The sequence below is a fragment of the Ictalurus punctatus genome, chromosome 1 (assembly GCF_001660625.3).
Source record: "Ictalurus punctatus breed USDA103 chromosome 1, Coco_2.0, whole genome shotgun sequence".
NCBI lineage: Eukaryota > Metazoa > Chordata > Actinopteri > Siluriformes > Ictaluridae > Ictalurus > Ictalurus punctatus.
In genome coordinates, this window is record NC_030416.2 from 15,866,568 (window position 1) to 15,879,833 (window position 13,266).

The 13,266-nt window shown below is 41.3% G+C and overlaps 1 protein-coding gene across 10 annotated transcripts in view; it reads left to right on the top strand.

Annotated features, from left to right (window-relative positions):
* The window catches only part of ptk2ab (protein tyrosine kinase 2ab), an 80,827-nt gene that overhangs the window by 53,152 nt on the left and 14,409 nt on the right, over positions 1 to 13,266 (top strand). For 7 of the 10 annotated variants that reach the window (XM_053681795.1, XM_053681792.1, XM_053681778.1 and 4 more), the window contains 7 exons: positions 135 to 235; positions 475 to 564; positions 2,723 to 2,927; positions 9,914 to 10,025; positions 12,435 to 12,473; positions 12,871 to 12,957; positions 13,096 to 13,245. In XM_053681795.1, the coding sequence (XP_053537770.1) occupies positions 135 to 235; positions 475 to 564; positions 2,723 to 2,927; positions 9,914 to 10,025; positions 12,435 to 12,473; positions 12,871 to 12,957; positions 13,096 to 13,245 (784 nt within the window). Of the gene's footprint in view, positions 1 to 134; positions 236 to 474; positions 565 to 2,722; positions 2,928 to 9,192; positions 9,339 to 9,913; positions 10,026 to 12,434; positions 12,474 to 12,870; positions 12,958 to 13,095; positions 13,246 to 13,266 lie in introns of those variants that run through there. The other 3 variants (XM_053681782.1, XM_017472500.3, XM_053681800.1) reach the window with 2 other exon arrangements.

Consider the following 13,266-nt stretch of genomic DNA (forward strand, 5'->3'; position numbering starts at 1 on the left):
AGAACTATACATACAGTAGAAAATGTCCAAATTGGACTATGTTAAAGGTTTTCCCAGGCTGCACACGTATAAATATGGGAAGCTATGGGTCAGTTTCTGTCTGGTCTTAAAGAGATGTTTGCTCTCCTCCACAGGGACATAGCTGCCAGGAACGTGCTGGTGTTATCGGTAGACTGCGTGAAACTGGGCGACTTTGGCTTGTCCAGGTACATGGAGGACAGCTCCTATTATAAAGGTTTGTCCCACTCGTCCACTCACAGAGGATGAAACCAGGATATGGCAAAGACATTGTTGAACGGATTTATATAGCATGCCGTCAGTATAGAAACATTTTTTATTTTTTTATCAAGCGCGCACTCATTTAGCATTTTTTCTCAATATAAGGTTTCTGATGACCTGTCAGGAGAATATTAGAGAACGTTTTTGCATATGGTTACATACATGTTGTGTAATGTGTATTTTCTCTTTCTGTAGCCTCTAAAGGGAAACTGCCTATTAAATGGATGGCGCCAGAATCCATTAACTTCAGACGCTTTACATCATCCAGTGATGTGTGGATGTTTGGTAAGTGTGTTGTTTCGGAATTGTGTAAATGAGCGTGTTTGTGAGCTTTTATGGGAGACAAAAGGTAACGGTGTTAGGCTTGTGCGATATTGACTTTTTCCATTAAAATATATCGCAATAAAGTAAATATTTACTTGTCCAGAACTTCCTACATTTGGTCCCTACATGGTTTAAGGACAGTTGGAAAGGGTGTAATAATATTATAAGCTGTGCAGTCAGGAATTGTGGCAGTTGTGAAAACTTCAATAAAAACTGATTTTTTAAAAATAAAAGCGTAACAGTACATTTTGATATAATCCTTTTACAAATTGGATGTCTAATTTCCACATGGCCGACATTTTCACTCTTGATGCTGATCACAGTGTTGAGCAGGAGAGCAGGTCAAACAGCCCCCAGCATATTTAACTGCTTTGTAGTTATCGCCATTAACATTATTGTGTTAGACACTTTATTATAGACCTATTTCATCTTTTTGAGAGAGGTAACCCTAATAAATTTAATAAACTGATGTTAAATGTACAGTATCTCACAAAAGTGAGTATTCCCCTCACATTTTTGTAAATATTTGATTATATCTTTTCATGTGACAACACTGAAGAAATGACACTTTGCTACAATGTAAAGTAGTGAGTGTACAGCTTGTGTAACAGTGTAAATTTGCTGTCCCCTCAAAATAACTCACAGCCATTAATGTCTAAACCACTGGCAACAAAAGTGAGTACCCCCCTAAGTGAAAATGTCCAGATTGGGCCCAAAGTGTCAATATTTTGTGTGGCCACCATTATTTTCCAGCACTGCCTTAACCCTCTTGGGCATGGAGTTCACCAGAGCTTCACAGGTTGTCACTGGAGTCCTCTTCCACTCCTCCATGACGACATCACGGAGCTGGTGGAAGTTAGAGACCTTGTGCTCCTCCATCTTCCATTTGAGGATGCTCCGTCGTTATCATGCTGGAATACTGCCCTGCGGCCCAGTCTCCGAAGGGAGAGGATCATGCTCTGCTTCAGTATGTCACAGTTCATGTTGGCATTCATGGTTTCCTCAATGAACGGTAGCTCCCCAGTGCCGGCAGCACTCATGCAGCCCCAGACCATGACACTCCCACCACCATGCTTTACTGTAGGCAAGACACACTTGTCTTTGTACTCCTCACCTGGTTGCCGCCACACACACTTTACACCATCAGAACCAAATAAGTGTATCTTGGTCTCATCAGACCACAGGACATGGTTCCAGTAATCCATGTCCTTAGACTGCTTGTCTTCAGCAAACTGTTTGTGGGCTTTCTTGTGCATCATCTTTAGAAGAGGCTTCCTTCTGGGTCAACAGCCATGCAGACCAATTTGATGCAGTGTGCGGCGTATGGTCTGAGCACTGACAGTCTGACCCCCACCCCTTCAACCTCTGCAGCAATGCTGGCAGCACTCATACATCTATTTCCCAAAGACAACCTCTGGATGAGCAGGTGCTCTCGACTTCTTTGGTTGACCATGGCGAGGCCTGTTCTGAGTGGAAGCTGTCCTGTTAAACCGCTGTATGGTCTTGACCACCGTGCTGCAGCTCAGTGTCAGGGTCTTGGCAATCTTCTTATAGCCTAGGCCATCTTTATGTAGAGCAACAACAATTACAGATCCTCAGAGAGTTCTTTGCCATGAGGTGCCATGTTGAACTTACAGTGACCAGTATGAGGCAGTGTGAGAGCGATGACACCAAATTTAACACACCTGCTCCCCATTAATACCTGAGACCTTGTAACACTAACAAGTCACATGACACCGGGGAGGGAAAATGGCTAATTGGGCCCAATTTGGACATTTTCACTTAGGGGGGTACTCACTTTTGTTGCCAGCAGTTTAGATTCACACGACTGCAGACGATTAACCCACTTTGTCTCCCATTTTGTAGAGAGAGAAAAAGACTGCTCTTTGGGCATATTTTTCGAATCACTGTTTTGTGGAGCTCCTACTCAAAATGCGTAACAGTCATCAAATCTGGTTATATAATATAATCATCCATGTGTTATATCAATAATATCAGTAAATCACACAAGCCTACTGTGTAGTGTTGTTCCATGGACAGTGCAGAGATTTGACATGGAAAATTTCCCTCTCATTCATCTCGTATGATATTCCGTGCTGCTGATGTGTTCTGCTTGCAGGCGTGTGTATGTGGGAGATATTGATGTACGGAGTGAAGCCCTTTCAAGGTGTGAAAAACAACGACGTGATTGGCCGTATTGAGAACGGCGAGCGACTGGCCATGCCGCACAACTGCCCCCCCACCCTGTACAGTCTGATGACCAAGTGCTGGGCTTATGACCCGAGCAAACGGCCTCGCTTCAACGAGCTCAAAGCACAGCTGAGGTCCGTGTACACACACACACACACACACACACACACACACACACACACACACACACAGCACTGAGTAACCTCCTGTGCAATAGGGCTACTGAGAGAGCTCAGTTAATGTGTGTATTATTTTAGAATCTTCAGGTTTTAAGGGTAGACACTTCAATTTGAAAGGGCCATGAAGATTTACTGTTGTTTTATGTTTCCTTCTTGCACCAGAGGGCGCACCGTCTTGTGTGTTTGTCTCAGAAACCTAAATAAACCGATTTTGAGTTTAGCGAAATAATAATAGTAAATCTTAAGTATCAGTTCGGCTACCTGTTGTGGACATTTCACACCTTTGAGACTAGCGTTCTCTTTTAACATTTATTATTCTGAAAACGAATCTGAATCTGGCGTGAAAAAAGGTAAAGCCCACTGTAACCTGCTGAGAATGCTAGACTACAGCACTTGAAGCACTTGACTACAGTAGTAAAGAAACTACTGTAGTCAAAATAAAAGTCCTTCTAATCACGTTTTCAGGCTACAGTTAAAAAAAAACTGTAGCACTGTTAAATGTATACGTACTCAAAATCTTGCAGTGCAGAAATATTTAGAAGGGACGATTGAACTAAAATAACCGTTGTCGGTTAGAAATGTCATTTTCTTTCATAATCAGATATTAAACGAGCAAACTGCGTTCTGCTTCGAGACAATAAGCACACCGCGTCTGTCGGTGTGTTCGAGTCATGTCGGACTCGAACGCCACCACAAAGTCTTAATTACGAGCGGGGAGACTCGGGATTTTCTTTCACCTCCGAGTTTCTGAGTTGGGGGCGTGTCAGTCGGAACACAAGGCAGAATCGATGGCTGCAACACCTGTAGTCGACACTAAATTTGTTGAAATTGAATGTTTACTCGTCTCAGGAGCCGATTTCAGTTATTATATGTTTGGTGTACGCAGCAGGTTATTGTCAGGCTTTTTTATTTACAATAAAACAAGCTAATTTCCTGCACAAAAAACGATCACATTGTACAATTACGATATAATGTGTAACGATGACGTTTACCGCGGTTTCATGAATTGATTAAAAAAAAGCAAAAAAGACCTGATGCACATTCTTTGTTCTTTTTTTCTATAAGGTTTGTTGTAATTTTTTGTAAGCTAATTAAGAGAAGGTACACCGCCATCTTGCTCCGACCAAAGTGACTCAAACACACCTGACATCGTAATTACGAGTTCTCAACTGGTAAATACGAGCTTCCCAGGAGGCCTTGAACGCACAGAGTTATGATACATGTGAAACGATGAGATGATTATGATGAGATTATGTGGTTTATGATTGTAGGATTGATTGACGACAGTATGTCTGTGTCCATCAGAGATGCATGATGCATAAACAGGGGAAGTTCCCTCTCAAACCGTGACTCAATCCATGTCTGCCTAACTTCCTTTACACTGTATATCTAGTAAGGTGGCATGGCAACGCAATAGATATTACCGTCTGTGTAACTTCTCCTTCCTTACGTACTCATTCACTCCTTTCATTCTTTCATTTTGCGCACATTTTCACACGCGCACACATGCACACACCCATTCCCAGTCACCATTCACAGAAACAGTCCTGAAGGCAAGTCTCCTCAGGCTATAGAGAATAACCTCCGTAATGATGCAATAGTAAAGCAAGGCAGGCATTCTCGTTCATGTACACACACGCTCTCAGTGGCAGCGAAACAAGCTTCCAGAGGGCATGCATGTGTAATGATGTGAGACTCTGCACGTAGCATGACCAGTTCTATATTGGTGTGAAACTTTTTTTTTAATATGCATATATGCAAACACTGATTACTGTGGTAGCAGGAAATCAGGATTTTCTTCTTTTATACAGTCATTACAGCTCTTATTCTTTTTCTCATGTGCTTTTTCCCCTTCTTTCTCTATCCAACATCAGTCATTTTCCAGGTTTCCTAGAAACGATGTAAATATTTGCCCTGTTAAGAGTCTTTCTAGCACAGAATCAGGCCCATAAAAGGCACTGGATGCAGGCTAATATCATGATCATCTGTTAAAAAAGAAATCTCTCTATATGCCATGTGTAGTGCGTCTTCGGTATTCAGTTCTTCTCTCCTTAACTAATTAAGTAAGTAAGTCCTCCAAGCTGTCAGATGCTGTAAGTTATATCTGAGGTCGGGATAAAGATTCGAACCATTTAAAGTACTACAAATCGGCAGTCACAAAAGATGTCAAAAGTACAACACACTGCCTCACCTTTGGCAGGCTGCTCTGACCAAAATTTTAAATTGAGCTTTCAGCCAGCATTGTACATAAAATCTGTAATTTAATATGTGATTCAGTAATGTCAGGACCATTAGAGGCATTTCCTGAATGTTCCCTATGCAGCCGCACAAATAACGTCCTGGCATGAGCATTGGGCATGTAACCTGGGGGAAAGGTGGGGTGAATGAGTTCAAATAGGGAGAGGAAGCTAGAGAAGGCAGTTACTAGGCTATTACCAGGTTCAGGTTGATGTATCAAGGTCTCATTAGACCTGAAAATGTGTGGATTGGAGATTCTTTAAATAGGAATTTTATATAACCCAAAAGGAATGAGCATGTGTAAGATGATTTTTTTTAAAATTATTATTATTATTATATTAGTCAGTTTGTCTATAATTAACTGTCTGAACCTAATTGAATATTTAAGTCAATTAATTGCACTAAAAGAGTATGAATAATTAAGCCTGTGGAATTGTCTATTCAATCAAAATCATCTAAGGTGATAATGAAATGAGCCAGTGCTACACAGTGACAACGAGCTGGTTCTACTTTCCACTATGTATCCACTTCTATAAACTCACTTCAGCCCTAAACTGAGGGAGAGCCGCTAACGGGGTGGAGTCAGCGAATGTTCCGAATGGAGGGGGGATTTGAAACGGGTGCATTTTCTTGAGCAGGTGTGTGTTCGGTTTGTCTAGCCCTGTCTTCCATCTTTAATAAGATTACCTCAGCCAGTGTATTAGGTTAATGTAACTGTAATCTTCTTCCCAAAATGCAACTAGACAAAGTATGTCTCACTTCCAGACCAGGCTCTTACTCAGGCCTCGTTCTCCTTCTCATTTTTTTTCTCTCTCTGTTCTGATGTTGTGTCCTAATGTGCTCTAATGAGGTAATCTCATCACTAAGATGCAGATGATCAGGTTTCCGGTAATATTTAGTGTTTTGCAACATATCACTCTGAGGTCTTTTTTTTCCTTCAGGAGAATTACTGCCAATGCTGATGCGTTCACGGGATATTGCGAAGGCCGTCATGTCATTCAATGATTAATTATTAATTATTTTTATTATTATTATTTTTTTACAAATAGCTAAAATCGATTGGCACAGCATAGCTATATAGAGCAGCCCACTCACAGAAAATGCTCGTAGACATTTTAAATTCCCCATTCAAGATTATGAATGCAAGTTTGTTTTCTGAAGTTTCTCATGTCACCAGGAATTCAGTGTATAAGCCAGCTCTCAGACAGACACTCCATTTAATGCTGTAAGAGATCTAGAAGGAACAAATTTGCCAACTATATAATCCAAAAGTCCATGTATCGATTGCTGTTAAAGCACAACACACTCGGATGCTGCAAGACAGTGCTGAGTTGCTTGGTTGTTGTGCTGCAAATAATGACACCTTAGCATGTAGAAATACCTTAATTATAGTCAAAGTTATCTAGTATTTCATATTATAAGATTACAGTAAACCAAATGTAAGATTATTAAACCCATTTGAAGCCATTCGTACTCCTTACAAGCTTGAAATAGTCTCGTTCTTTTGGCCGATGATTTTGCTCATTTTCGGCATTTCTTTCTAGAAAGAAGCAAAATGATCTGCCGACAGAATAAGAAAACTACAAGCTTGGAATACTAGATAAATTTGAATATTTTTTCAAGTGCTGTTTTCACTTGCTTAAGATGTCATTTTTTGCATTGTATAACAGCATCTCTGACAGTAGTCCTGGCTGCAAGGTTAATATTAATGTAGTCTTTCTAATACATTATTATTTCTGTAGTAACAGTTTATACAGGGACTTGTATGGCAGCCACTGCACGTAAATAGAAGTGCGTACTTGTAAATATGATCAGGGGCGTTAGATGGACTGTTAATCATCCAGGGCTGAGCCCAGATTCTTCTCCATCAAAAAAAACTTTGAAAAGCGTACTTCTAAATAGACGGCTTCCATGCGTTTTTATTATTTTATATATATATTTTTGCGTCTGAGGGCTAATTGCTTAAATTGGACAAAAAGGTGGATTTAAAGGTGGTTTTTTCATAAAACTTGCCTCGGGCGTTATCGCTGTTTGCAGCACTACCAGACGGATAAAAATGTTAGACTTTTAGGCTATTTTAACACGAGACTAGGCTAGTTTGGTGTTGCTAGACAAGGGGAGGCACAACTAGGTTATCATTGTATGGGTTTAGCTGCTACAGGGCCATGCAGAGTGCGTTAACTGTCCTCATGCTCTGCACATATCATCACGTAACTTGGAAATCATATAGACATTTACACACCTTGTGTTCCTGCTCAGCATCAGAGGATGTTACTGTTTCAGTTTCAACCCCTTTACTGGTAAATAAAAAACAACCCAAAAAAAAAGCGGTGTATATCCATTTTTTCCTCACACCGACTGTGTGAGCTAGCGTTTGGCAGAATTGAGAAACTGTCAGCCAATAAGACACGAGTGTTTCCACATATTTTCCTGTAAACCCTGTCTGATTGGTTTCACCTCCGTTCACTGAAGATATAAAATTAACACCTCCATCTTCTTTTACTGACGTTCAGTTACATAGCGACAAACCGCTCCAAGTGCAGATATATTCTGGAATAAAGAAAAAATCTTCGGGACTACAGCTGGATTATTATTATTATTATTATTATTCGAGATGCACCGGTGTATCGGCCAATAATCGGTATCCGCCGATAAAGGCAATTTTTCACGCTGTCGGCCATTGGCCGATAATTTAAATACATCCAATGATCAGGGCCGATTATATCCTGTCATCAAAAGAAGGCGGGAAACGCATTGATTTCGTGCTGTGTGTAAATATGATATCTCTTGTGTGGAATGACGGCAAAATTGCAGTTTGTAAACTCTGCACCGCTAAAATTTTACACCGGAAGTGATCAGCAGTGAAGGAGCGTCGAGTCTAATTTTTTCCCTCGCGCTGAATTAAAGGGCCAGTATACCGTTGAGAGATTTAAATGAAGATGAGTTGCAAAAAAGTATATATTGCACAGAAATATATATTGCTAGAATAGTATGTTTCATATCCAGTTAATGTTAATTTATAAAAAAAAAGTTGATATTATATATTACCAGTTTTATGTTAAGGATGAAGTAGAAATGCTTTTGTTTGTGGTGAGTGAATGTGAGACTATCAGGAGGTTTTTTAGAATTCAGTCAATGTTAATATGAATTAATAACATTCAATAAGTTAAAGAATCTTACTTTCATCTTCAGAATGTAGTTCATGTGTTAATGTTAATGTGAGTAATGTGTTTTCTGTTTATGAGACCAGTTACTGTGAAACAACTTGTTGAAATGGAGAGAATAAAGTTTTTATTTGCATTTCCTTCAGAATTGTGGAATTAATTATTCCATCCATCCATCTTCTATACCGCTTATCCTTCCTTCAGGGTCACGGGGAAACCTGGAGCCTATCCCAGGGAGCATCGGGCACAAGGCGGGGTACACCCTGGACAGGGTGCCAATCCATTGCAGCGCACAGTCACATACACATTCACACATCCATTCATACACTACGGACACTTTTGGACATGCTAATCAGCCTACCATGGATGTGTTTGGACTGGGGGAGGAAACCGGAGTACCCGGAGGAAACCCCCGCAGCACGGGGAGAACATGCAAACTCCGCACACACAGGGCCACGGTGGGAATCAAACCCCCGACCCTGGAGGTCTGAGGCGAACGTTATCGGTTATCGGTATCCACTGAGAAATTCAGTATTGATGCATCTCTGATTATTACTTATAAAATGTTAATCACTGTGTGCATTGTTGACACCCAGCTTGGCTCCTGTGTTTTGTTTCTTGTCGATTCAAGAAATTCGTGTACACGTGCGATTGCGTACACTTTTAGCTGAAGCGCTGATGGAGGTTTCCGGGTAAAGTTCTAACCGGAAGAGAAACTCTGGGCCGCACTTTAAGAATGATCCAAACAGGTGGATTTTAACTCTGTTGTGTCCTTCATTCATCTGTTGGCAGCACACATGCTGGGTTTGTCAGGGTTCAGCGCATCTAAAAATAGCTGCACTGTAGCCTGGGTATAGGACATGAAGTACATTCTCTTAGTACTGGGTCTCACGTTTGTGCTGTTAACATCTCCTCCATCTCCCTATTGAAATCCGAGATACAGATCTTACCAGGTACACACCAGGTACGAGTCTTTCATCTTGTCTAGACACATTATCTTCGTTCGGTATTCACTTTAAATCGTGCGAGTCTTGCTGCTGCAAAGGCTACAGTAGTATAGAATATGTTTGGTCTGTAGTGACCCTGGAGTGTAATTCTTGTGAGTGAGTTTTTATTGCCTGTAATATTCATACCTATATTTTTTAACCTTGCATGGCTACAGATAGACTGCTCATGGCAGGTGTTACGGGCCTCAGATTGAACATTATACCAGTATTCCAATATGTACAGTCATGGGTTTTTAAACTTGTCAGTAGGAACGTCGTTTCTCGTATTCCACAAGATAATGCGTTGTGTAATAAAGTTATCTGGTAGTGGGGTGCGTCATTCTTTCCTTTAAGTCAGATCAGTGCATGGAGGCAGGTCTGGACTTAAGACACACGCACACGCGCTAAACAGTCCGCCTCAGTGTGAAGAGCTTGGGCTCAAGCAGCACGTGTATCTGGATTCCTTCCCACTGTGTGTGTGTGTGTGTGTTCAGGCTTTAGCAGTGATGTTGTTAGCTCATAGGGCTGTTTTCCCTCCTCCATGCTTCTGCAGCACCATCCTCGCGGAGGAGAAGGCTCAGCAGGAGGAGCGCAGCCGGATGGAGATGAGGAGGCAAGTGAACGTGTCCTGGGATTCTGGGGGATCAGACGAGGCGCCGCCCAAAGTAAGTAGTCACATTGTTTAAGTTCATCCTAAAGCAGATTGTGAACTATGAGATGATCTATGAGCTAGAGCCGCATCATTTACACTTAATATGTATAGAATATCATTATTACTTATTCATTAATATATTTTTGACTTACTTAGTGTTTTTTTTTTTTTTTTTATCTGTACCGGTACTGCGTATATTCCAAGATGTATGCCGGTGGTTGAAATTGATTTCTCATTGGATTGTTAACAACTTATCATTTGTTCCTTATGTAGTGTGGATGGTACAATAGCCTTTGTGTGAAACGTAGTTGGATCATTCATTCATTTTGAATGACCGCTTTGTCCTGCTCAGGGATCCAGTGTTTATCCCGGGAACGCTGGGTGTGAGGCGAGATTACACAGTATTCAGTACTGATCTTTAATTCCATTACGCAATATTCAAGCTATGACTGGATGTGTAAAAGTGAGTGTTTATTATTTGAATGAACAAGTGAGCATTTACGATAGAAGATTTGTGATAGAAGCCATAAAAATGCTTGTTCTGGCATTTATAATGAAACCGGAAAATTCTATTAAATAGGAAACCTTTTATTTTTATTTTTCTGTCGTAACACTAAGACTTAACAGCATGTTCAGGAATTTATTTATTTATTTATTTATTTATTTATTTATTTATTTATTTATTACCCATCTCAGCTACATTATAGTTGCTCTATTTTGCATGGACCAACAGAACGATAGCTCGTAAGACTATAAATGACACTATGTTTATGCTACACATTTTCCACACATGAACAAACATGTCTATTATGACTCTTAGAGCAGTGAGGCATTTGTTGTTTAAATGATTCACTCGGGGAATACCAAACTTATCCTCGGATCTTTAATTTTCCTGACAATACTTTATTGTTTTCTGCACTTAGTTCCTATATGGTCTGATCTCATTCGAATGTTTTGGCTAAATCCTTGCACTAGCCACTGAATCCTGACACAGGACCTGTCTGTTTAAGTGCAATATGCAGATGAGTCCTATATGAAACAGTTGTACATCATAAATAGCGTAATAGTTTGGGAGAATATGTATTGTTTTGTTCATATTTGATTCATTTGAAAGGAAAGGTTTTATCCAAAAGCGAGAAGTGAGAGAGAATGCAAGTAGTTCAAGGATATATCTTGCATATGATATCTATAAATGTTTTGATTAGTGACATTTTGTCTGTAAACTGTTATGTAGGCTATAAAAAATCATTGCAGTCTGTATAGAATTGTTAAATCCAATAGATATAGCCATTTTTCTGTGTTTAGCTCTAGACTAACTGTATTAGATCATTTCTTAATAGATTTCTATCCAGAAGGCTGGTAGAGTTGGATAGCTGGTGATTGATACCACTGACTGGTCAGCTACTCTGTGTGTGTATGCGTGCGCGTGTGTGTGCGTACGTGTGTGTGTGTGTGTGTGTGTGTGTGTGTGTGTGTTCTCTCACACTAACCCTCCCCCATTAAGCTAATTCATGCCCATGCAGCCATTTTGTCCACTTCTCTACAGGTGTCCCTGTCTGTCTGTAACCATCACACCAGCACGTCCGCTATAGACCTGTGCACTTTCCACTGCTGATTATGTGTGGAACACAAGCTGTGGCTTATCTGCATATGTGGTGTTGTCATGCTCCTCTAAATATCCTCTCTTGTCATCTGTGTTGTGTGTGTCTGCTGTCTTTGTCTGGGCTGTGGTGTTCCTGTTTTGGTGTGTGTGTGTGTGTGTGTGTGTGTGTGTGTGTGTGTGTGTGTGTGTAGCCTTCACGCAGACCCTCTCTGCAGCACAGTGTTAGCTTGGACTGTCTGTCTGCCACTTCTGCATGTCAGCAGTCTTTCGGCTCCCAGCTCTCCCTCTGCTTCTTCCAGCCCCCTGCTGTTTCTCCGCTGCTCCCACTCCCACTAGTGCTGAACTCCCAGAATCCCACGTTTCCCCCACATGTGCCCAGGCTCAGCAGGAGGCCATGCATACCACCCAGAGTGGCCCTAACTGGGCAAACCCTGAACCAGCATGCATACTATCCCTCTCAACAGGCAGGTGTTATTGGGACAGCAAGGAAGCTTTATAATTCTTTGGAAGCTATAATCTTAATCTATATGAAAACTGTAGTGAATAAAGTCATACCAAGCTGTGAAACTTTCTGCATGTTCATTTGACCCCTTTACTTGCCACCTGCATGCGCATGAACTCGTTGTAATTCAAACTATTTTTGTGTGTCACCCTGCAGATCTGTCCCTTACACGCAAACACACACACAAGTGTTTTCAAATGTCAGTGTTTTGCAGTAGGGGCCTGTTTTATGATGTCTAAGAGCTCTGTCCCATCATAAACTGACCGTTATATTTCACTCTTTGTTTCTGACTCCTTCTTTCTTCTGCTCGTCCGGAGGGGTGGCTACGTGACTCTCTTTATGAGAGGCTGTACAAGGTAGATTTGCCTCTAAACGGCTCGTTCCCATCCACGGTTGAATGCGGTGCAGCATCTCAACCAATCAGAAGAGGACTTGCTGCCTTCTCTGTCTAATCCCCTAATATCATCTAATATACATCGCACCCCTTCCCCAACTAAACAACAATTTGAAAGAAGAGCGTTTTGGATGGTTTGACTAACTGCTTGTGTTTTACGAGCTTATTTTGGTTTATCCCTTTCAACAGACTGGACTTTCCATCCACACAAAATCATTGCAGTTTTGTAGTTTTGTTCTGTGCCTGGTCCCCTAACTGCAGCATCTCATACAAATCGGTATGGTTGAATATGCTTACAATTATATTAATGTGTGTGTGTGTGTGTGTGTGTGTGTGTGTGTGTGGGGGTGCGTTTGCAGCCCAGCAGACCCGGTTACCCAAGTCCACGCTCAAGTGAAGGCTTCTACCCCAGTCCTCAACATATGGGCCAGCACAATCACTTTCAGGTACACGCACTACATTGGTACCACAATCAGAAGCACAAAAGACACACACGGCCACTAGTACACCCGTCAGGTGTTTTTATTTGTAATTTGTAAAAAAGAAAAAAATGAGATGTTTCACTGCTGTTTGGTCTTTTCTAGATGGGAGGGTACCCAGGCCCTCACGCCATGCCCCCCATGCCCTGTGGGTTGTATCCTCCACAGGCCTCAGGCATGGGGCTCGACCTCCACGACGGCTGGAATCATCACAGAGCTGCTCAGGATCATGCCATGTGGAACCCCAACATGGAGGTACGACGGAAGAGAATGTTA